Here is a 24,939-nt window from a genome sequence, read left to right as displayed (position 1 = left end):
GCCGAAGATGCCCGAAGCCTCCGGGACGGGACCCGAGCCGCTCGCACAAGATGGCGGAGCTGGAGGAGGTGACTCTGGACGGGAAGCCGCTGCAGGCGCTGCGGGTGACCGACCTGAAGGCCGCCCTGGAGCAGCGAGGACTGGCCAAGAGCGGGCAGAAGAGCGCCCTGGTCAAGCGGCTCAAAGGGGTGAGGCGGCCCGGGCGCGCGCCTGGCGGAGGGGAGCGGACCCGGTAGGGACGGGGCGGCGCAGGCGCAGTGCCCGGGCTGGGCGCGAGCGGGCGAGCGAGCCAGGGCCGCCCGCGCGAGCCGCGAGGGTCGCGCGCGCCGATGTGTGTGTGTGTGTGTGTGTGTGTGGCGGGGGGGGGGGGAGCTCGCGCCGGTTCCCGCCTTAACGGCCGCGGCGCGCGGCCGTCCCCGAAGTGTCTCGCGCTTCCTCCTCCTCCCCCCCCCCCACTTGTTTGTGTGTGGCGTCTGCGCATGCGCCCCGGGAGGAGTTAAAGCCCACCACCACCAACGTTGTTGACCTGAGGGGGCCGGTTGGGACCGGTCTGAGGTGGGGGGGGGGACACCCCCGTGAGGGGGCCGGTCTGAGGTGGGGGGACCCCCGTGAGGGGGCCGGTCTGAGGTGGGGGGACCCCCGTGAGGGAGCCGGTTGGGACCGGTCTGAGGTGGGGGGACCCCCCCCCCCCCGTGAGGGGGCCGGTTGGGACCGGTCTGAGGTGGGGGACCCCCCCCCCCCGTAAGGGGGCCGGTTGGGACCGGTCTGAGGTGGGGGGGGATCCCCGTGAGGGGGCCGGTTGGGACCGGTCTGAGGTGGGAGGGGACCCCCGTGAGGGAGCCGGTTGGGACCGGTCTGAGGTGGGGGGGGACTCCCTTGAGGGGGCCGGTTGGGGCCGGTCTGAGGTGGGGGGACCCTCATGAGGGGGCCGGTTGGGACCGGTCTGAGGTGGGGGGACCCCCTTGAGGGAGCCGGTTGGGACCGGTCTGAGGTGGGAGGGGACCCCCATGAGGGGGCCGGTTGGGACCGGTCTGAGGTGGGGGGGACCCCCGTGAGGGGGGCCGGTTGGGACCGGTCTGAGGTGGGGGGGACCCCCGTGAGGGAACCGGTTGGGACCGGTCTGAGGTGGGGGGACCCCCGTGAGGGGGCCGGTTGGGACCGGTCTGAGGTGGGGGGACCCTCGTGAGGGGGCCGGTTGGGACCGGTCTGAGGTGGGGGGACCCCCGTGAGGGAACCGGTTGGGACCGGTCTGAGGTGGGGGGACCCCCGTGAGGGGGCCGGTTGGGACCGGTCTGAGGTGGGGGGGACCCCCGTGAGGGGGCCGGTTGGGACCGGTCTGAGGTGGGGGGGACCCTCATGAGGGGGCCGGTTGAGACCGGTCTGAGGTGGGGGGGGACCCTCGGTTGGGACCGGTCTGAAGTGGGGGGACCCCCCCATGAGGGGGCCGGTTGGGACCGGTCTGAGGTGGGGGGACCCCCGTGAGGGGGCCGGTTGGGACCGGTCTGAGGTGGGGGGGACCCCCCGTAATAATAATAATAACGATGGCATTTGTTAAGCGCTTACTATGTGCGAAGCACTGTTCTAAGCGCTGGGGGGGGTTACAAGGTGATCAGGTTGACCCACGTGGGGCTCACAGTCTTAATCCCCATTTTACAGATGAGGGAACCGAGGCTCAGAGAAGTTAAGTGACTTGCCCTAGGTCACACAGCTGACAAGTGGCGGAGCCGGGATTCGAACCCATGGCCTCTGGCTCCCGAGCCCGGGCTGTTTCCACTGAGCCACGCTGCTTCCCCATGAGGGGGGAGGGGGTCGTTAAAGGGGGAGCAGTTACGGCAGAGGCTGAGGGGGTGCGTTTCGGGGGGCAAATTGAAAGGGGTTTATGAGGAGAATTTAGCCGGGGCCTTCGGGTCAATCCAATAATAATATTGGTATTTGTGAAGTGCCTGCTATTCATTCAGACCTATTTATTGAGCGCTTACTGTGTGCAGAGCACTGGACTAAGCGCTTGGGAAGTACAAGTCGGCAGCAGAGAGAGACGGGCCCAATCAATCAATCGTATTTATTGAGCACTTACTGTGTGCACAGCACTGGACTAGGCGCTTGGGAAGTACAAGTTGGCAACAGAGAGAGACGGGCCCTATCAACCAGTCGTATTTATTGAGCGCTTACTGTGTGCAGAGCACTGGACTAAGCGCTTGGGAAGTACAAGTTGGCAGCAGAGAGAGACGGGCCCAATCAATTAATCAATCATGCTTATTGAGCGCTTACTGTGCAGAGCACTGGACTAGGCGCTTGGGAAGTACAAGTCGACAACAGAAAGAGACGGGCCCAATCAATCAATCAATCGTATTTATTGAGCGCTTACTGTGTGCAGAGCACTGTACTGAGCGCTTGGGAAGTCCAGGTTGGTAACATATAGAGGCGGTCCCTACCCAACAGTGGGCTCACAATCTAGAAGGGGGAGACAGAGAACAAAACCAAACATACGAACAAAATAAAATAAATAGAATAGATATGTACAAGTTAAATAAATAAATAAATAAATAGAGTAATAAATATGTACAAACATATATACAGGCATATATACAGGCCCTACCCAGCAGTGGGCTCACAGTCTGCTAATCAATCAATCAATCGTATTTATTGAGCACTTACTGTGTGCAGAGCACTTGACTAAGCACTTGGGAAGTACAAGTCGGCAACAGACGGGCCCTACCCAACAGTGGGCTTACGGTCTGCCAATCAATCAATCAGTCGTATTTATTGAGCACTTACTGTGTGCAGAGCACTGCACTAAGCACTTGGGAAGTACAAGTTGGCAGCATAAGCGCTTCATGCTAAGCGCTGAAGGTAATCCAGGTTGTCCCACGGAGGGCTCACAGGCTTAATCCCCATTTTACAGATGAGGGAACTGAAGCCCAGAGAATAATCATAATAATAACGGCGTTTAAATGCTTACTACGTGCAAAGCAGTGGTCTAAGCGCTTGGGAAGTACAAGTTAGCAACAGAGTGAGACGGTCCCTACCCAACAGTGGGCTCACAGTCTGCTAAGTGCTGAAGGTAATCCAGGTTGTCCCACAGGGGGCTCACAGTCTTAGTCCCCATTTTACAGATGAGGGAACTGAGGCCCAGAGAATAATCATAATAATAACGGCATTTGTTAGGCTCTTACTATGTGCAAAGCAGTGTTCTAAGTGCTTGGGAAGTACAAGTTGGCAACAGAGACGGTCCCCACCCAACAGTGGGCTCACAGTCTGCTAAGCACTGAAGGTAATCCAGGTTGTCCCACAGGGGGCTCACAGGCTTAATCCCCATTTTACAGATGAGGGAACTGAGGCCCAGAGAATAATCATAATAATAACGGCGTTTGTTAAGTGCTTACTATGTGCAAAGCAGTGTTCTAAGCGCTTGGAAAGTACAAGTTGGCAACAGAGAGAGCCGGTCCCTACCCAACAGTGGGCTCACCAGTCTGCTAAACGCTGAAGGTAATCCAGGTTGTCCCACGGGGGGCTCACAGGCTTAATCCCCATTTTACAGATGAGGGAACTGAGGCCCAGAGAATAATCATAATAATAACGGCATTTGTTAAACGCTTACTATGTGCCAAGCAGTGTTCTAAGCGCTGGGGGGGATACAAGGTGATCAGGTTGTCCTACGTGGGGCTCACAGTCTTAGTCCCCATTTTACAGATGAGGGAACTGAGGCCCAGGGAAGTGAAGTGCCCAAAGTCACACAGCTGAGAAGTGACAGAGGCCGAATTCGAACCCAGACTTCTGACTCCAAAGTCCGGGCTCTTTCCACTCAGCCACGCTGCTTCTTTGCCCTGGCACCCCCACCCCAAGAGTTGGGCCTAGACGTTTGTTTTATTGAGCAGGCGGCTGGCAATTGCCCCAAACCGCAGCTACTGATCCATTGTTTGAGCCTCTTGACCGTATCAACCCATTGGTCGAGGGTGCCCAAGGAGCAGGGCTCTGGTCTGGACTCCCTACAAGACCACCTTCTTGCAGGAGGCCTTCCCAGACTGAGCCCCCTTTTTCCTCTCCTCCTCCCCATCCCCCCCTCTGTCCTACCTCCTTTTCCTCCCCACAGCACTTGTGTATGTTTGTACAGATTTATTACTCTATTTATTTTACTTGTACATGTTTACTGTTCTACTTATTTTGTTAATGATGTGCATATAGCTTTAATTCTATTTGTTCTGATGATTTTGACACCTGTCTACATGTTTTGTATTGTTGTCTGTCTCCCCCTTCTAGACTGTGAGCCCGTTGTTGGGTAGGGACCGTCTCTCTGTGTTGCCGACTCGGCCTTCCCAAGCGCTTAGTACAGTGCTCTGCACACAGTAAGCGCTCAATAAATATGATTGATTGATTGACTGTACTTCCCAAGCGCTTAGTACAGTGCTGTGCCCACAGTAAGCGCTCAATAAATACAATTGAATGGATGAATGAAGACCAACTAAACGTACCTGGCCAGCAGCTGTACAAGCGGCCATGGCCAACAGGCTGGGTTGAGGTGGAGCTTGTAGAGTTGGTTTGGAATTGTGTGTGTGGAAGCGCCTATTTCTGCTTGACCATCTGTAATAATAATGATGGCATTTATTAAGCGCTTACTGTGTGGAAAGCACTGTTCTAAGCGCTGGGGCGGTTACATGGTGATCAGGTTGTCCCCCAGTGGGCTCACAGTCTTAATCCCCATTTTACAGATGAGGGAACTGAGGCCCAGAGAATAATAATAATAATAGCATTTATTAAGCGCTTACTATGTGCAGAACACTGTTCTAAGCGCTGTGGAGGTTACAAGGCAATCAGGTTGTCCCACAGGGGCTCACATTCTTAACCCCCATTTTACAGATGAGGTAACTGAGGCCCAGAGAAGTGAAGTGACTTGCCCAAAGTCACACAGATGACAGTTGGCAGAGCCGGAATTTGAACCCATGACCTCTGACTCCAGAGCCCCTGCCCTTTTCCACTGAGCCACGCTGCTTCTCTTGTAGAGTTGGTTTGGAGTTGTGTGTGTGGAAGCGCCCATTTCTTCCTGACCATTTATGGAGGCAGCGCCGACCTGAACGTTCAGAAGACCAGGAATCTGGTGCTGGCTTCTTATTAATGTAACGACAGTGTTAAATTGGCACTAAATGCTAAGCCCTGGGGTAGGTCCAAGGTTCTGATCGGGTGCAGCCTCCGTCCCCCGTGGGGCTGACGGTCGAAGAGAGCGTCTCCCCATTTTACAGGGGTGAAAACTGAGGCGCGGAGAGGTTAGGTGACTGGCTCAAGGTCAGCCAGCAAGCCAGCGGCACAGCCGGAACTAGAGGCCAGCACCCCTGACTCCCCCGTCACCTGCTTTTCGCCAGGACGCCGACTTCCCTTTTGATAATAGGTCATTTACTCCCCACTCCGTCGGGTTTGGCTTTTTTGTTGCCGTCGTGCGGGGAGAAAGACACTGCCACCCACGCTGGTGTTCTGGAGCCGAGTAAAATCGACGTTGGCGAAGGGCTTTGAGCCCCTTGGGAGAAAAAGATAATTTAGTCACCGTGTCTGGGGGGGACAGGGCAGAAGGGTGAGCGTTTGCTGGTTTCTGAGCTTCTCCTTTCCCCTCTCAGGCGCTAATGCTGGAGAATTTACAGAAGCACTCAACACCCCACACCGCTTTCCAGCCCAACTCCCAGGTAAGCCCGGCTCCAGGGTGGAGTGGGTTGGAGACAGTTTGGACGGGATGAAGTCGGCTTATTCACCTGCGTCTTTTCCCCGAGACATGGCTTTGAAATAGCCCCCCGATGAAATTGATGGCCCCCGAGACTTTCTCAGTAGCATACCGAGGGCACAGGCGGGGGCAATTCAGTTCAGTTCCCATTGATCAGTAGTGTTCATTGAGCATTTGGTGTGAAAAGAACACTGCAGTAAGCGCTTGGGAGCGTACAGTAGAGTTTGGAGGTATGATCCCTACCCTCAAGGGTGTTACTTTTGGTGGGGGAGATGGTGAAATGGTTTACAGACAGCAGGAAGAAGGAAAACTGGGTAGGCTTCCATGCCTCTGCTATGTGGTTTTAGGAGATACTGTGAGTTGGACCTTAATACTGGCTTGTTTGGAGTGAGGGAGCTACTACTCTTTTCAGTTGGGTGCATGTCTGGTTCCACATTTCAGGTTACCCGCTTACCACTGGCTAGGAAAATGTCAGTCCTCATTGCCCCCAGAGTTAAGTCCGAGATGGACATCCCTGTGACAGGCTGATTTCACCTTTAGTGGACCAGCCGGACAGAACATAAAAAGAAAAGCCTGTGTAGGCAAATTTAGATTTCCAAAGAGTTTCTGTCACTTGTTCCCCGTTTCTCCTCTTCCATGCTCATGGGGCCCCGTGGGTCCAAAGAGGCACCCTACCTTAGCCAGATGCAGACACCAAATCGTTTGCCTTCCAGAGAGGCAGATTTTGGTCTGGGGCTGTGTGTGATGTGCAGGCAGACAGGGTAGGGGCGACAGGTGGGGAGAATAATACTTAATAATTGTGGTGTTGAAGCACTTACTCTGTGTCAGGCACTGTACTAAGCGCTGTGGAGGGAGATACAGGAAAATTGGCTTGGATTGGAATTGGGTTGGGTTGGAAAATCGCGTGGGGAGAAGGCAAGACAGGTGGAGAGTGGAGGAGTCTTTGAGGTGGAGGCCACAGAAGCGTCTGCCACCCAGTTTCCCTCTACACATCACCAAGACGCGTTGTGATGCAAAGCATCTAAAGGAAAAGCCTGGCCTTTTATTAGTGCAGTGATGTGCCGGCTCTGCTTCTAGACAAGCTTCCACGGAAGTCCAGGGCTTCCTGGATGCCCCTCCCTCTCACTCGTTCTCACCTCATTAAGGTCCGAGTCCCTTAATCCTGCCACTTGGCAGAGCTGTAGGTCCGATCATTTAGCAGGGGGATGAAGACAAAGAAACTGGTTACCCACGTTCACCTGGCACTGTCTCTTCCTTGAACAGCCCTCTTCCGATGAACACAGATTCCTTTTTTCTGGGTTTTATGTTTGTGAAGGCCCCTCGGGGTCCAACTTCTTTTTTCGGCGCCCCTTTAAGGCCATTCTCTCCCTCTTCAGACTCTTCTTCAGCTGAGTTGAACTCCCTGGACGTTTCAGGAAGCGTCTCTAAGGGATAGTGGTTTTCTGTTTATTTTTCTGGGACTCTAAAAATGCTTGGAGGCAGGTGCGCCCTGTCTCTGCGTACCCTCTCCTCTGCTCCCCAGGTCTTTTCCTTCCGGGTATCCTGATCCCAGGCAACCAGGTCTCTCTGCTTTTCCTCGGTCTGGGTAGAACCCTCCCACCCTCCACATAGTAATAATTACGGTATTTGTTAAGTGCCTGTGTGCCAGGTACTATACTAAGCGCTGGGGTGGATACAAGTAATTTGAGTTGGACACAGTCCCTGTCCCACGTGGGGCTTCATAGTCTCAATCCCCATTTTGTAGGTGAGGTAACTGAGGCCTAAAGAAGTGAAGTGACCAGGGTCGCGCAGCAGACAAATGGTGGAGCCGGGATTAGTATTCCCGAGCCCGTGCTGTATCCGCTACACCGTTCTGCTTCCCAGTCTCTACCTTCGATCCCCTAAAAACTTGATCTAGGGTAGCCAACTCCTCCGAATTTCCTGATTGGATATTGAGAAGCAGAGCACCCCCTACCCCCCAAAGTCTCCCAATCAATCAACCCATCAATCAGTGGTCTTGATTGAGTGCTTACTATGCGCAGAGCTACTGGGAGAGTCCAGTACGGCAAATTTGCAGACACGGTCCCTGCCTGTAACAAGCAGAACCCGCACGAAAAGACCTGGCGTTCCTCCCAGCTCTCTTGACTTCCTGCCTTCATTAGCCACCGGTAAGGCAGCTCTCCGGCCCCCAGGCATCAGTCTCCTGAGGCCGACTGCTGCTTCCCAGAGGGAGCTGTGGTTTGAGGAGGGTCTCGACCCAAGAGAACAGGGGCTTTTGACAAGCACCGACACAAGGGTGGCCTGGAAAAATGCAAGAATGTGGGAGACAAGCGGAAAATGCTGTTTTTGCGCGTGCCTTCGTCTAATGTGAAGGAAACTTATGTAAACCTAGTTTTCATTCAGTCATATTTATTGAGCGCTTACTGTGTGCAGAGACCACTGTACTAGGCACTTGGGAGAGTACAATATAACAATAAACAGATACATTATAATTATTATGGTACTTAAGTGCTTACTCTGTGTCATACATTGTTCTAAGTGCTGGAGTAGATACAAGGTAATCAGGTTGTCCCACGTGGGGCTCAGAAAGCCCACCATTTTATAGATGAGGTAACCGAGGCAAGGAGAAGTTAAGTGACTTGCCCAGGGTCACATAGCAGACGTGGCGGAGCCAGGATTAGAACCCAGTTCCTCTGGCTCCCAGGCCTGTGCTCTATCCACTAGGCCAAGGGGCTTACTAAGCACTTTCTGTGTGCAGAGTATTTGATAAGCATTGAGTGAGAATAAACAGGAGGGAATTAGACCCGGGCCCTGCCGTTCACATAGTTCACAATCCAAAAAGATCAGTGTGTCTGTTTATTGTTATTTTGTACCCTCCCAAGCGCTTAGTATAGTGCCTGGCACAAAGTGAGTGCTCAGTCAATAAAAGGGAATAAATACGATTGAATGGAGGCGAAACGCCTTCGAAGCGGGCGCTGTTGAGTGGAAATTTTTTGGAACTCCTGGATGGATGAGGGGGTGGGGATGCCCGTGCATCCCAGCGGGGACAGAATCTCCCATCGCCGCCAGCCTTCAGCTGACGTGGAAGCAGCTGACCGTTCCGATGGCGTAGGGAGGGAAGGAGGAAGCCGGGCAAGTCGCACCAGCGCCCGGGTGAGCCTCCTTCCGGGACTACTGCCTCGGCGCCACCCCTGGGCTCTTCTAACGGGCACCCTTTGCTCCGCACAGATCGGAGAGGAGATGAGCCAGAACAGCTTCATAAAGCAGTACCTGGAAAAGCAGCAGGAGCTGCTCAGGCAGCGGCTGGAGAGGGAAGCTCGGGAAGCTGCGGAGCTCGAAGGTAAGCCCCAGGGACCACCCTCTCTCCCTGCCCTGAGGGACTGTCGGCGCCACGGCCCCGCACTGGGGTGCCAGTCCTACGGGCCAGACTGCGCCACCCTTCCGGTGGCCCGCAGGCTAGGACCACCTGCCACCGGCCCTCTCGCCGACACCGAAATTTGGATCGGAAAGAGGGGCCGGCTAGCGAAAGGCAGCCTGCCGGGCGGTGAGGCTCACGGAGAGCAGGGAGCTTGTAGGAAGGAGCCACCTCCGTACCGTCCCCCGCCATGTGCCCACACGCTTAGCGCTCCGCTCCTCTCCCTCTTCCAGCACCCTCTGACCTCCCCGGGACCCCCACCCCCCAGACCCCTGCTATGAAGACACCTCAGCCGAGTCGGAAGACGCACTGCCTCATTCAGCAACACAACCCAGCCCGCACACTCTGCTCCTGTAGTGCTAACCTTCTCACTGGACCTCCATCTCGTCTGTCTCGCCACAGACCACTCACCCATGTCCTGCTTCCTCCCTGGAACGTCCTCCCTTTTCTTATCCGTCCCCCACTTCAAAGCCTTATTGAAGGCCTATCCCCTCCAAGAGGCCTTCCCTGATTAAGCCCTACTTTCCTCTTATTACACTCCCTTCTGCGTCGCCCTGACTTGCTCCCTTTAATCATCCCCCTTCCCAGCTCCACATCCTTTATATAGATATCTATAATTTTCTTTATTTATATTAATGTCTCTCTCCCCCTCTAGACTGTAAGCCCGTTGTGGGCTGGAAATACTTCTGTTATAGTGTTATTGTACTTTCCCAAGCGCTTAGTACAGTGCTCTGCACACAGTAAGCGCTCAATAAATGCAGTTGACTGACTGCAGAGGACTACACTGAGTGCCTGGGAGAAAACACCCCAGTTGAGTTGGTAGACTTGGTCCCCACCTTCAAGGATCTTACAGTCCAATAAGTCTTAAAGGAAGCAGTGTGGCATAGTGGAAAGAGCACGGGCCTGGGAATCAGAAGACCTGGGTTCTAGTTCCGGCTCTGCCACGTCTTTGCTGGTTGACCTTAGGCAAGTCACTGAATCTCTCCAGGCCTCAGTCACGTCACCTGTAAAATCGGGATTAAGTCCTACTGCCTCCTACTTGGACTGTGAGCCCCATGTAGGACAGGGACTGTGTCCAGCCGTTATTTTGTACCTACCCTAGCGTTTAGTACAGTGCTACATAGTACTTTACATAGTAAGCATTCAACAAATACCATTTGAGAAAAAAATAAAAAGTTGTGCCAGGATTGCCAACAGGTGAAAGTCTGAACAGGCCTCTGGGAGGCCTCTCTTCCAAATAATAATAATAATAATAATAATAATAATGGCATTTAAGTGCTTATTATGTGCCAGCGCTGGGGTGGATACAAGCAAATCAGGCTGGACACAGTCCCTGTCCCACAAGGGGCTCTCAGCCTTAATCCCTATGTTACCGATGAGGTAACTGAGGCCCAGAGAAGTCATTTGCCTAAGGTCATTTGCCGCAGACAAGTGGCAGAGCCGGGATTAGAACCCATGACTCTCTGACTTGCAAGCCCCAGGCTCTATCCACTAACCCATCCATCCCGGAAATGGAGAATCCCAACAGCATCACTCCTGCCCTCCATCGGCCTCCTCCTCTTGAGTACGACTGCTGGCTGTCAAGTCAGAAGGGCGGGCAGGGGCAGAAACCCTGTGTGATTAGCACCCCGAGTGCCCTCTCCAACCCATCTCCTTCCCCACCGACCTTGGGCAAGTCACTTAACTTCTCTGAGCCTCAGTTACCTCATCTGTAAAAATGGGGATTAAGACTGTGAGCCCCATGTGAGACAACTTGATCACATTGTATCCCCCCAGCGCTTAGAACAGTGCTTTGCACATAGTAAGCGCTTAATAAATGCCATCATCATCATCATCTCGCCCCCTGGCAGCGCCTCCACCCCAGCAGCAGTGGGAAGCGAAAGGCTTAGACTCGGAGGTTACGGGTCTCGCTCCAAATCCGAAGCAAGATTCGACCTGGAGCCTGAGTGAACTTTAAGTGGGTGCCCTCACGATGCCCAGAACTCAAATAACAACAATAATAATAATAGTGGTTAAATGCTTACTACGTGTCAAGCACCATTCTAAGCGATGGGGTCGATACAAGCTAATCAGGTTGGGCACAGTCCCTGTCCCACATGGGGCACACAGTTTTGACCCCCATTTTACAGATGAGATAACTGAGGCACAGAGAAGGGAAGGCCACACAGCAGACAAGTGGCAGAGCCGGGATTAGAACCCAGGTCCTTCTCACTCCCAGGCCCGTGCTCTATTCACTGGGCCATTCCACTTTGCGGCCTGCCGAAGATGCCGTGAGAGGACAGATGCTCGTTTTGGGGGGGCAGGCCCTAGGGAATCAGAGTGAGTTGGGCCTGGTGGCCATTGCAGCTGCACACGGGCTGAGGTGTCCGGCCACACGTCCCCAGCCTCGTCTCCCGCCACGCCCTGGGGTAGGGGAAATGGAAGGGTATTGGGAAAGCCGGCCTCGGGGAAGCGCATGCCTCTCCTCAGCCCAAGAAGCCTTGCCCAGTCAGCTGTTCCCGGAAGGGAACCCAGGCCCATAATTTTTCAGCCCCGCGCATCCATCAGGAACCTGACGTGAACATCTCGGAACCCCAGTTCAGCCAGCCCAAACGTGGACCCTGCTTTAACAAACGGAGCCTCTTTAATCCTTGGCCTCTCTAGGAACCTAAAACCGGCCTGGCAGAATGTAGATCTCCATGTTTGCTGTGTGACCTTGGGCCAGTCACTTAACTTCTTTGTGCCTCAGTTCTCCTGTTCTGCCTCTTAGACCCTGCGCCCCATGTGGGACACGGACTTTGCCCAACCTAATTAATGTGTATCTGTCCCGGTGCTTAGAAGAGTGTTTGACACATAGTAAGCACTTAATAAATACCATTAAGAAAAAAAGGATTACCTCTCTTTTTCTAAGCCCCAACTTCTCAGATATGGATCATACTGCCCTCCCTTCCATGACCAATGATAGTAATAATAATGGTATTTATTAAGCATTTCCTCTGGGTCAAAGTGCTGTGCTAATCACTGGGGTGCATGCAGCTAATCAAATGGAATACGGTCTGCAATAATTAATGGTACCTGCTAAGGGTTTACTTTGTGCCAAGCAGTGGGGTAGGTACAAAGTAATCAGGTTGGGCACAGTCCCTGTCCTGCATGGGATAACACTCATCCCCATTGTACAGATGAAGTAACTGAGGCTCAGAGAAATGAAGTGACTTGCCCAAGGTCATCTAGCAGACATGTGGCAGAGCGGGGATTAGAACCCAGGGCCTTCTGATTCACTAAGCCATGCGACTTCCGTGCGTCTCCCCCATCCTGGGGCTCACTGGTTAAGAGGTGGGGGGAACCAGGTGTTTCTCTCCCTATTTTGCAGATGAGGAAACTGCAAGGCCCAGAGAGGTTAAATGGCTTACTAAAGTCACCCAGCAGGTCACTGATGGAGGTGGGAACAGAACCCAGGTCTCTTGACTCCTCATTCCTTGCTCCTCCCCACCCCAGCCCCACTGCCTGTCTTATCTGCGAACCTCCATTGCTGGATCATACATCTAGTAAGGGTCGAAGAGTTGTGTGAATAGAAACTAGAATATTAGTTTTTGTATCTGATTTAAAATGAATATGAAAGAAATGCCACAACACAAAGAAGCTCAGTGAATTCTGAATTTTGGGGGTGGAAGAGCAGCAGGAGACTGGAGCACAGAAACAAAGTGGACGTTATTCTCCACTGCCTGCAAGCCAGATGGAATAATAGTAATTGTAATAATTGTGGTAGCTTAGCGCTTACTATATGCCAAGCACTCTGCTAAGGGATGGGGTAGGTACAAGATCATCAGGTCGGACACAATCTCTTCCCCGAATGGGGCTGACAGTCTAAAGAGGAGGGAAAGTAATAAGAATAATAATGATGGTATTTGTTAAGCGCTTACTATGTGCCGAGCACCGTTCTAAGCACTGGGGTAGATACAAGGTAATCAGGTTGTCCCACGTGGGGCTCACAGTCCTAATCCCCATTTTACAGATGAGGAAAGTGGGTACTGGAATGCCCATTTTACAGGTGTTTCTCGGAGGCACAGAGAAGGGGCAGAGGTGAGATTAGAACTCAAGCCCCTGATGCCCAGACCTGTGCTCTTTCCACTAGCCCACACGGTTTCCCTGGAAAACCCCTATAAATGATTTTTTGGGCAACGATTGGGCCTTGGAAATCCGGAAACACCTCCGAGTGGTCAGGGTTTGCGACCTCAAGAGCAGGGTTTATCCAGCGTTTCTGTGGCAAACTAGAGGGAACCGCTAGTGAGGATGAGTCGAAGCCGCCTGCCAGGCCTGATTCAGAACCGCATGGCCACCGAACAACAGATCCCGGTTCCAGAAAGAAAGCAGCCCTGTCTAAGTCACCCTAACAGAGGCTCATCGGCTTTTCTCCTGCTTTTGGTAGGTAAGAGCTGTGCTGCCTCCGAAGAGAAAGGGGAATCTGACGAAGAGAGACCCAGGAAAGGAGAGAGAAGGTCATCTAGAGTCAGACAGGTGAGTCTGTGAATTGCCCGTCGGTGGGGAGGCCAAGAGGGGAGGAGGGCGTTTGGCCAGAAAAGCAACATGGTGGCAACTCTGTTCCCAAGCGGTAGAGTTGGAAAAAGTAATCAGCCCGTCAATCAGTGGTATTTATCGAGCACTCACCGTGGGCAGAGCACTGGGCCAAGCGCTTGAGAAAGAACAGCACAATCGAGTTGGTAGACAGGATCCCTGCCCACAAGGAGCTTACGGTCTGCAGGGGGAGGCAAACGTTAGAACAGTTGACAGTGAAAATTGCCGCGGTGATTGGTTTTTCACGAAAACCCCATTAGGAAGAGTCAGTGGGGTCAGTGTCAACTCCCCCCCCAACCGGGTGCCATCTCTCCTTCAACCACCTCTGGTAACTTGGCGAGCGCCTGTGTAGGGTAACCCTCTAACCCTGGGCTTGTTCCTCTTTCCTTCCAGGCCAGAGCGGCCAAACTCTCCGAGAGCAGCCAGGCTGCCGAAGAAGAAGAAGAGCACGAGACGCCCCCCAGGAGCCTGAGGGCCAGAGCAGACCGTAATGTGAAAACAGAAGAGGAGGAGGAAGAGGAAGAGGAGGAGGAGGAGGAAGAGGAGGAGGAAGACGACGAGGAAGAGCTGATCCGGAAGGCGGTGGAGGCCCCCGTCCTGGCGAGCCAGTGTCCAGGGGCAGCGGAGGAGGAGTCACCCAAAGCAGCGCCCCTGGAGCTGGTGGAGCAAGGGCCCCAGGAGCCTGAGGGACCAGAGAGAGAAGAGGAAGTCGCGAGACCCCAAGAGGAGGCCGAGGAAGGCCTCCTGGCCCAACCGCAGCAGGAAGAAAGCGTGATGGCTACCGGCCCCCTGGACCAGGAGGAGGGGGAGAAAGGAGGAGGAGGAGACGGAGGGATGGCTGCCCAAAGCCAGGAGCAGAAGCAGAGGTCTCCTTCCCCACCCCGGCTGACGGAAGGGGAAGTGAAGGCCCCCCCTGCGTCCCAGGCAGAACCCATCACCAGGGAGGAGGAGACCCCTCCCCCTCTGCTGACCAAGGAAGCGTCCTCCCCACCGGCTCCTAGCCAGCTCCTCCCAGGTGAAGAGGAGGAGCCCCTGGAAGCCCCCGCACCTCCTGACCTCACCCAGCGATCGCCTCCCGGTCCCGAGGCCGGGTCCCCGGGGCAACTGCCGGCCCCCAGCCCCCCAGCCGCCCTCCCCGGGGCAGGGAGGCCGGTGCCCGCTCCGGACTCCAAAGTCGAGACTGCACCGGAAGAGCAGGCCCTCCCCCCGGCGCAGATGAGCGCCGCGGCCGGACCCGCGACCCAGGTGGCCCCCGGAGCCGAGCCGGAGCCCCAGGCGGAGGTGGAGGCCTTACCCGAGATCCCCCCGGAGCCCCTGCCGGGCCCGGAGCAGAAGGAAGGCCGGAGGGCCTCTCCCTCTCCCCCGCCGAGCCGCAGGTTGAAGAGCCCGGCCGGCTCTTCATCTTCCAGCCGCTCCTCCTCCTCCTCTTCCACCTCCTCCTCTTCCAGCTGCCATTCGCACTCCCGCTCCCGGGCCAGTTCAGCTTCCCGATCCCGCTCGCCTGCCAGATCCAAGGAGGGAGGGGCGCTGCAGTCCCGCTCTCGCTCCAGGCCCCGGGCCGGGCCCAAGGTGGGCTCCAGGTCGACATCGGAGTCCAGATCCCGCTCCTGCTCCGCTTCTAGCAACAGTCGAAGAGTGAGTATGGCCCATCACTTCGCATTCCAATCACTATGTGCCAAGCACCGTTCTAGGTACTGGGGTGGATACAAGAGAATCAGGTTGGACACAGTCCCTGTCCCACAGGGAGCGCACAGTCTTAATCCCCATTTTACTGAGGCACAGAGAAGTGAAGTGACTTACCCAGGGGCACAAGCAGACAAGTGGTGGAATTAGAATTAGAACCCATGACCTTCTGACTCGCTGGCCCGTGCTCTATCCACTATTCCATGCTTCTTCTCAGCACTTGCTGTGGGCTAAGCATTGGGGGAGATCAAGATAAGCCAGTAGGGGTTGGGGGTCAGGGGTCGTCACAGCCTAAGAGGGAGGAAAACCGGGATCTCACCCCCATTTTATCGATGAGGAAGCCGAGGCTCAGAGAAACTAAGGGATTACTTGCCCAAGGTCACTCGGCAGGCCGACCTGAGTTCCTGACGCCTGCTTCTTTGCTTTTCCCACTGGGCCCCGCTGCCTCATCCATTTTGGATACCCCCATCTCCTCTCCCAGATTGCCCCATTTTTTACAGCTCATGTCTTGTTCCTCATTTTGGGCCCGGAGGGCGGTTGGCGGGGGGGGGGGTTAATGGTATTTGTTAAGCCCTTACTGTGTGTCAAACACTATTCGAAGCACTGAGATAGGTACAAGTTAATTAGGTGGGAGACACAGTCCTTGTCCATATGGGACTCACAGTCTAAGTAGGAGGGAGAACAGGTATTGAATCCCCGTTTTACAGTTGAGAAAACAGAGAGAGAAGCAAAACGACTTGCCCAAGGTCACACAGCAAGCAATTGGCAGAGCCGGGACTCTGACTCCCGGGCTGGTGCTCTTTCCACTAGGCTATGTTGCTTCCCCACCTTTCCTTCCCTTCTCCAGGTTTCTCCTGGTGCCTTTGCTTCAGATCCTAGAGTTCCTCCCCATCACCTGATCCTTTTTTTTTATTTGAGTCCCGATGACCCCAAAGAAATGAAGCTGAGCATACGGTCAGCTGTTCCATCAAGAACGACCAGATTAAAAATGCATTAGGGGAGCCACGTGGCCTCGTGGAAGGAGCATGGCCTAGGGGTCAGAAAACCTGGGCTCTAATCCCGGTTCTGCCACGTCAGTCAATCGATCAGTGGTGTTTATTGAGCGCTTACTGTGTACAGAGCACTATTCTAAGCACTTGGAAGAGGACAGTACAACAGAGTTGATGGACACTTGCTCTGCCCACAATGAGCTTACAGTCTAGAGGGAAAGGCAGGCATTAATATAAAATTAGGGGTATATACACGAGTGCTGTGGGGTTGAGGGTGGAGTGAATACCGAAGCTTTCGGATCCAAGTGCATAGATAACGCAGAGGAGAGAGGGAGTCTGGGAAAGAGGGCTTAATTGGGGAAGGCCTTTTAGAGGGGATGTGACTTTAATAAGACTTTGAAGATGGGGAGGGTGGTGGTCTGGTGAATATGGAGCGGGGAGGGACTTCCAAACCAGAGGGACGACATGGGGAAAGGGTCTGCTTATGTGCTGGGTGGTCTTGAGTAAGTCACTTCACTTCTCTGGGCCTCAATATGCTGCATCTGTAAACTGGGGATTTAATCCTCCTCCCTTTTTCTTTTAAATGGCATCTGTTAAGCCCTTACTATTTTCCAGGCACTATACTAGGCAGTGGGGTAGATATAAACTAATGAGGTTGGACACGGTCCATGTCTCACGTGGGGCTCACAGTCTTAATCCCTGTTTTACAGCTGAGGTAACTGAGGCACAGGGAAGTAAAATGACTTGCCCAAGGCCACACAGCAGATGTGGCGGAGCCAGAATTTGAACACGGATCCTCTAGCTCCCAGGCCCATGCTTTTTCCACGAGGCCACACTGCCTTGCCTCCTTCCACCTCAGACCGTGAACCCCATGTGGGACACAGTCTGTATCCAACCTGGTGATCTGGAATCTACCCCAGGGCTTAGTACAGTGCTCGGCACAAAGCAAGCACTTCACAGATACTGCAACTATCATTATCATTTCTGGGAGGTGCTGCCAGGGAGAATTGGAAATTTAACTGGAGACGTTCAGTGAGATACGTGGGAAAAGAGAGTCATTCACATGGAAAGGGGACCCTGAGTCTACCGTGTTGGGGAGGGGGAAGCTGTGCCCTAGGTGTATCTAACACACACACATGTTCTGATTATATGTGTGTGTTCTTTCTCTCTCTCTCTCTCTCTCTCTCTCTCTCTCTCTCTCTGTCTTACAGTCTCAGAGCCCTGGCATCTCCAGAGACAGACCCGGCTCCTCGCAAACCAAAGATCCCTCTCCTCGGAGGGACGCCGACCCCCTCAGCACCCCACCAGCCCCGCAACACCAGGTCCCCGAGCCAAAGGAGGGAGTCGCCAACTCCCCGGCCCCCACTAGGCCCGGGGCCCAGGCAGAGCCGACCGAGAAACCCGAGACTCCGAGGCAGCCACTGGAAAGGGTAGGGTTTTTGGCTGTTGCCTTCTCGCTCTTCTCCCATTCCCTCTCCCGAGTATCCTCCGGTGAAGGACCATCATCCTTCCTTCTTTATTTCCCGTTTGGGAATTCCCATGGGCATTTTGAGACATCATATTTGCCAGGAAGCAGTTGTGGTCATCCCCAGGGTACCACAGAGCTGCTAAATCCCCCTACTCCGGTCCCCGAGATTTGCTGCCCCTAGGAGCCATATTAGGGTGGTCTTAATTGGTGATATTTATTGAACTCCAACTGGGGGCAAGGCATTCTTTTAAGTGCTTGGGAAAGCCCAGTAGAATTAGTAGTCCCAATCCCTCCCCCCAAGGAAATCAAGTTTGAATTGGATGACACCAGTAACAGGGAAAGTAACGGAAAGAGACTCATTCAAACCCTCCCCTCTGCCCCTTCCCCCAACACCGAAATCTCCTCCAGGCAGCTCCCTGCCTGCAGAACCAGAGGGTAAAGGGAAGGGGGTCTGGAGACTTGAGGAAGGAAACAAGATGGCTGGATTTCTGTGGATTTTTACGTTCTTTAAATAGATTCATGTTTTCTAAAGGGAAGGTGGGTCAGAGCAAGCTTTGGAGGGAGGGGTCGGATGAAGCAAGCGTGGGTGACCGGCTGTAGAAGCAGAATCCAGCCAAAAGTCGGCCACAGAGAACAGAAAGGGTACGTCATCTCTGAGGCAGACCAGGACTCGCACGTTGATATCACAACAGGGCGGAATCACTCCTCAAGCACACGGGCCCACCCCTAAACTACCGACCCCCAGAGAGCCAGGACTTGGGCTCTAGATTTTCTTCTCGCTCGAGTCAAGGATTTCTAAATTACAGTCCTTCAGAATTCCTGTTGTCCTCAACACATATCCCTTCCCTCCCATCCTCCCGTTTTGCCTAGGGAAAGGGAGGGGATGGGGAGGGATCCAGCCCCGCTCCGTCCCCGGGAGGCCCACCTGGTCGGAAGTGAGCCTAGCCGAGCTCCTGTGGGTGTGTTTTCTGTGTCTCTTGACAGGGAAGCCCCGAGAAGGTCAAGGCCGAAGATGAGGCAGAGCCAGCTGCCGTGGGGCCCCAGGCCCCAGAGACCCTGACCCAGAAGGCACAAGACCCAGAAAGCGTCCAGCACAATGTGTAAGTGACCCGTCGGAGCTAAGTCTCGCAATGAGGTAGGGGTGTCCGGGGCCGCCGCTTTGCTCCCCTTTAAGCCTTAGGTAAGTGGTCTACTTGTCTTTCCACAAAATGAGGGCCGTGGGGAATGTTGGGAATTGGGAGTCGTGGCTGTCTGGACAGGATTACCTCTCCTTCAGGGAGAGCACGCATGACGTAGAGTCCGTTATCGTGCAGACAGTGAAGAATCAGCCACCACCTTCGAGGAGTAGGCGGTAGAGGCATCTCGCCTCGTTCATTCAGTCGTATTTATTGAGCGCTTACTGCGTGCGGAGCACTGTACCAAGCACTCTCCCAGCCCCCCCACCTAGATCGGGGGAGCCCAGACAACGAAAAGAGCCCCCAACTTCCAGTAATTAATAATAATTGCGGTATTTGTTTTGTTTTTAATTTGTTAATGTTGCAATATTTCCACCGCCCCGGCAGGCCACAGGGATATCAAGTAGTAGTAATGGTATTGGTGAAGCTCTTCCTGCGTGCAGAGCATTGTACTAAGCACTCAGAGAGAACACACAATTGGAATTAAACACGGTCCCTGTCCTTCATGGGGCTCGCAAGCTAAAAAGGAGGAGGTCAGACGCCACAGGGTTCGTCCCGGCATCTTTTGGGGCCGCTTCCCAAGAGGCCCAGCCTCGGATATGTTGGGCCATTGGTCAGACCCAGGATGTTCTAGCTCTCTGGGACGGGGAAAGTGGTCAATCGATCAGTGGTATTTATTGAGCGCTTACTGTACGCAGCGCACTGTACTAAGCACTTAGCTTGGCACCTGGCATCTTGGGAGTTAAAGCAACGGACACATCACTGCACTCCTGCTGAGTTTCTGACCTGTCCTTACTCTGACCAGTTAATCCCACTTCACTGGGGAAATTGGACAAAATAAGGCCAGGCCTAAACTGATCCAGCTGTCTTCTCATTTTGGGTCCCTAAAGCCACTTTTTTAGCCTTGTCTATGCAATCAAAGGGAGGGTTTGGGTTTTAGTTGTTGCTGTTGGGTTTTTTTTGTGTGTGTGTTTGTGTGTGTGTGTGTGGTTTTTTTTTTTAAACCTCAAGGCGAAAAATCCTTGAATAATATTACTGGTTCATGTTAAAACAGTTAACTACTGACAAATCTAGTATTCTGAGCCAGTGTGAAACTGCCCTTGAAGACTGGGAATGGCGTGAACCCCCCACTCGCTCCAGTATCAGCTGCATAGCCAGGCACCTTCCGGGGAAACGACGACTGGGTGTTTCGTGGTGAGCTGGGGTGGCCGCTGTTGGAACAGCCGGCTCTTTGCAAGCCACTGAGTAGATACTTGGCCCACGGGAATTTCAAACTGACTTTCAAGTCTCACTAATGACCGTTGCTTAGATTTTTTCTACACTAGTCCACTGGCTCAACTTTCAGTCCCTGAAATAACTCACTTGGCCCCATGTGGGAAGGGGAGCAGGGCGACGTTCCCCCAGTAAAGTGTCAGCCTGATGTAGAGATGTGTTGGGGATCTGGTCCACTCCCGCCCCCACCCAAAACCACCACCATCAGGTTTGAGTGGATGCCCCATCTGAATGGTACAGACTCAGTTTTAATGGTTTACAGCTGCCACCTCTGTTGCTTTTACAATCTCTCTGGGATGAGACTCCCAAGCAGCCACGAGGGACCCCCGAGACACAAAACTAGAGGGAAGGAGCCCCATTCCATGGGGACTTTCTGCCGACGACAAGATTGGAGTCTGGCTTTCGGGACTCTCTGCCTCACTTCCCCAGAGGCTTTTGTTTGGACGTTTGTTCCAATTTCAGGGGAAAATTTGCCCGATCGCTTAACAAATCAAACCCAAATCTTACAGAACACAGATTCTAGGGAGACATTTATACCGAGAACCCATTTTGGAGCAGATGCCGCCCGCTCACCGGGTGCTTTTGTGGGTTTTTTTTTTTTTTAAAAGAAAAAGGCTGGACCTGTTGTTGACGACCACCAGGCCCGCAGGAACATGCCATGCAACCCTGGACTTGGCTAGGCCCGGGTGCCGGGGTTTGGCTCGGGCTGGCCAGGATCGGAAGGGGTATGGGTTGAGTTGGCAGAGCTCAATGGTACAGTCTCAGCGTAAGTTGACCCGCCGCTGCCCACTCCTCCCGCTTTCTCTTCTGCCACCATCCCGTGGCCATCGTGGCTTGTTGAGTTGGGAAGTTCCGTGCGTTCTGGAAAGGATGAAAACCCGTGGCCGGATGGAGTTTCCCGTCAGGAACGACGGAGGAGGCTCGGTCCTGAGGCTTCAGGACTGAGCATCTGCACAGAGGAAATGATTATCATGCTAGTGGCTGGCTCTCGCCCCTGCCAGTTACGTCCCCACCGGGGTCCGGAGGGCAACGAGCGAGTGGGGCAAATGTGTAGCACAGTGCACGGGCTGGATTCACCCTGGCTGGAAACCCAGGTCTCCCGGTTCCCAGAGCAGTGCTCTTTCCCCTGGACTGACCGCAGGGTCAGGATGGAAACCACTCGGCTTCTGGAAGGTGTTCGGGAAGCCCAGCTGCAACGACACACAGGGACGGAAGTGTTGGTTTTTTGGTCCCAGGCCCACCAGCCCCGGGGGAGGTAGGGGGGCTTGACCTTTGATTGGTTGTGACTTTGTCCTGAGTATTCACGGGCCCCAAACGGATGAGGCCGTGGAATTCCATCCCTCGGTCCTCGACCAAAGCAGAAAATGTTCGGAGGATCGTTTCCTGTGCCAGGTGGGTGGGTGGTATAGCCGGCCAGCTAGCCAGCCCGCCCCATCTTTGCTTTTCTCCAGGCTTTTTCCTATAAATGGGGCTTGGAGCAACTTTGGCACCCCCCCAGGGGAGAAGGATCAGATTTAGTCTGTTCCTCAAGAAGGGGAATCAGTGACTTTGGGGGCGAGGGACGACGGCAAGGGGGAGGTTGGCACTCCTGCTGACAGGGAGCAGGGTGGCCCACTGGTTGCCTAGAGACGCCTCATCCTCCTTCCTGCAAGTCATCTGAGCTGGAGCAACCTGGAGCACAGACCAAAATGCAGCTGGACCTTGAGAGGATCCCCTGAGCTCCCCTCTCCCACATGTCAAGCGGCCTGCTGGTTTTCTTAACCCTAGGGCACCCCCAGATTCTGCCTGCAGTCGTTTTTGCCAACCCCAGAAAGACCCTTATTTTCCCCTTCAGGAGTTGCGAAACCCTTTTCACTGGGTAAACCCCAGGCCCACGCTTCTAAAGGAGGATTAACAGGTAACAAGTGGGAAAGGCCAAAAATGGGGGGGAAAGGATCGGCTTCTTCGATGGCTCAACCTCTACTTTCCAGTCCAGGAAGCCCAGAAACTTGGGCAGGTCCACCTCACTCTCCCAGCCCCACACCCCCAGGCGAATGCAGTCTTCTGGGAATCACCGTTCTCCCGAAGTCTTCCCACTGTGGCTTCAAGGTAGCTCGTTCCCATCCCTGCCCCATCGGGCCAGGGGGTGAAAAAGCAGCGTGGCCTAGTGGAGAGAGCACGGGCCTGGGTGTCCAAGAACCTGGGTTCTAATCCTGGCTCTGCCACTTGTCAATGAGACCTTGGGCAGGTCAATTCTCTGGACCTCAGTTTCCTCATCTGTGATTCAATACCTGTTCTCCCTCCTACTTAGACTATGAGCCCCATGTGGGACCCGATTGTCTTGTACCTACCGCAGTACAGCACTTGGCACATAGCACTTAACATTATTATTATTTTTATTAATACAGCTCAAGCTCACCCCACAGTGTGCCTCTTGAGGGAAAGAAATTAATGTCCTTTTAAAAATGGCGTATCACAGTCGGGTGGATTCCGAATGCTCAGTTGCCATCTTTATTTCCCTTTGTCCCCCAGCCACCCTTCTCCGTGTACCAAATAAAAATCCAGCAGGGATTAGTAACTTCGGGTGTACCCCTACCTCTTCCCTTCTGGGCCCTGAGCAGGCCTGGAGTGTCCCTCTGCCTATTCAGGTGTGACTGGCACTTCCCGGGGGACCTCCCTTCCATTCCACCAGGTTTAAACCCAATACTGAGAAATCCCCCCCAAAGTCTGATGGTCCGTTTGGAACTCAACACCTCTGGGCCCCGCCCTCCCCACGAGACTGGGATCACGTGGAGTCCTTGAGAAGCAGCGTGGCTCAGTGGAAAGAGCACGGGCTTAGAGTTGGAGGTCGTGGGTTCTAATTCCGGCTCCGCCATTTGTCAGCTGTGTGACTTTGGGGCCAGTCACTTCACTTCTCTGTGCCTCAATTATCTATAAAAGGGGGATTGAGACTGTGAGCCCCACGTGGGACAACCTGATAACTTTGTAACCGCCCCAGCCCTTAGAACAGTGCTTTGCACATAGTAAGCTCTTAACAAATACCATTATTATTATTAATATACAGGGCAGATGGGCCGGCAGTCAAGCTGGGCTCATCGAGTTCATAGGTCTTCAGGAGAGGCAATCTCCTCTGCCCCCCAGGAGCTGCCTGGAAGGGCACTGGACTCATACCCCATGGCCCCTTTTTCCTTTATTCAGGAGCTGGGCATCTCACCCTGCTTTGGATCTCAGTTGGGACCGACCGAAAACTCAATCTGTCCTCTCCAGGCTGCACTGTGCCCGCTCTGAGCTCCAGGATGCTGCATTGCTTAATAGTGGGTGAAAACATACTGAGGAGTAGGCGGATTTCACCCCTTGTTTAAAGGAGTTGTGTGCGGAGGAGGAGCTGATGCATGAGGGTTTAACACCTAGATACCACTGGAGTTGCCTGGGGGTTAAAGGTTACAGCCTCCTGGCCCATTTGACAAGGGGGCTTTGAGGATCCTAAAAGGGTGCCGCCCCACTTTGATCTCTTGCAAAGTTTTCGGACTTTGTCCGGCTGGGATGCTCCAGGGAAACGAAAAGGACCCTAACAGATTAGATTTGGGAGAGGGATAAGGGAACAAGCTGGTACTATAAACAACCTGGTAGGGTGCTAACAGTGTGACAATGTCCGGTATTTCGGGGTGGGGGGTAATAATTTGCAGGTAAAGCAAACAAGAATGTTGAGAGGTGGGCCAGTGTGGAGGCTGATTTGAGTATTGATTTAAAAAAAAAAAAGTCTTATGATGTCTGTGAAAGGAGTGGCAGCCCGCCTCCCTTCTTGGCATTAAGATAGGCCCATTCCACCAAGGACATTTTAAATTGTTGCATCTCAGGTATCAACTAAAACTCACAGTAGTGAGTGCCCGTGGTCTGCCGGCTAGCTCCGTGCTGCCCCTGACACGGTACAAGCAGAGGGCTGACTCTGGGTGTCAGCCACCAAGGTTAACGGTGACAAGAGGCAACCGGGCTGGTCTCCCAGGGGGTGGGGAGAAAGGGCCTGTGAGGTCCCTGGTTAGCATCTGGCCGACCCTGGCTCGGAACGGAAAGGCCTCGGGGCTCCAGGGAGGACATTACATTTCATTTGAAGCGTTTTAAACGGAATGCCCAGGCCTGGCCACCGGTCGGACCGTCGCCAGGCCGGACGTTAGATTTCGGTGAGTCGGGCTCTTTTTCAACGAGTGTGGCCAAGAGCGCGCGCGCGCTGGGAAAGCCCGCTGGCCGGGAGCCAGCCATCCCCTCCCCTCGCTTGCAACCCAATCTGCCCGTCCGACCTAGGGTTGAGGCTCTCCGCCCCTACCCCCCGGGCTCCCAACTCTTCCTTCCCTCGGGGCATCCTGGCCCAGGCCCGTCCTACGTGGAGTCCGGCGGCCCCTCCCCACCTAGAGACCCCGGCTAGGGCGGCCTGATTAAAGACTCTACCACACCAAGTTGTCTGTCGATCTCTTCAGAGCCCTCCTGGGGCCCGGGGAAGCAGCTCTTCCCCCCCACCCCCCACCATAACATGCCCTCCCCCGGTCACCCCCGGGGGTGGAGCAGCAGGGCCGCCCCGTTACCATGGTGACCTCTCCCTCCCCTCCCCGGCGGGCATCTGACAGGCCGATCTGGTTTCATGTCCCAGGCCCGGCTCCTTCCCAGCCCTCACCTCCCCCCCATCCCCCGGGCTCTGGAAGCTTCCAGGGAGCAGCTGGGCCCGGCCTTGA

General features: G+C 54.2%; 1 protein-coding gene across 1 annotated transcript in view; it reads left to right on the top strand.

The window, feature by feature from the left end:
* Positions 1 to 30: 30 nt before the first annotated feature.
* The window catches only part of ACIN1 (apoptotic chromatin condensation inducer 1), a 35,470-nt gene continuing 10,561 nt past the window's right edge, over positions 31 to 24,939 (top strand). Inside the window, 7 exon segments of the mRNA XM_038741380.1 lie at positions 31 to 188; positions 5,604 to 5,669; positions 8,912 to 9,023; positions 13,504 to 13,592; positions 14,043 to 15,284; positions 17,533 to 17,751; positions 18,774 to 18,889. Coding sequence (XP_038597308.1) covers positions 51 to 188; positions 5,604 to 5,669; positions 8,912 to 9,023; positions 13,504 to 13,592; positions 14,043 to 15,284; positions 17,533 to 17,751; positions 18,774 to 18,889 — 1,982 coding nt within the window. The 5' untranslated portion in view covers positions 31 to 50.

The sequence above is a fragment of the Tachyglossus aculeatus genome, assembly GCF_015852505.1.
Source record: "Tachyglossus aculeatus isolate mTacAcu1 chromosome 12 unlocalized genomic scaffold, mTacAcu1.pri SUPER_6_unloc_1, whole genome shotgun sequence".
NCBI classification, from domain to species: domain Eukaryota; kingdom Metazoa; phylum Chordata; class Mammalia; order Monotremata; family Tachyglossidae; genus Tachyglossus; species Tachyglossus aculeatus.
This window is presented reverse-complemented; position numbering and strand designations above follow the sequence as displayed.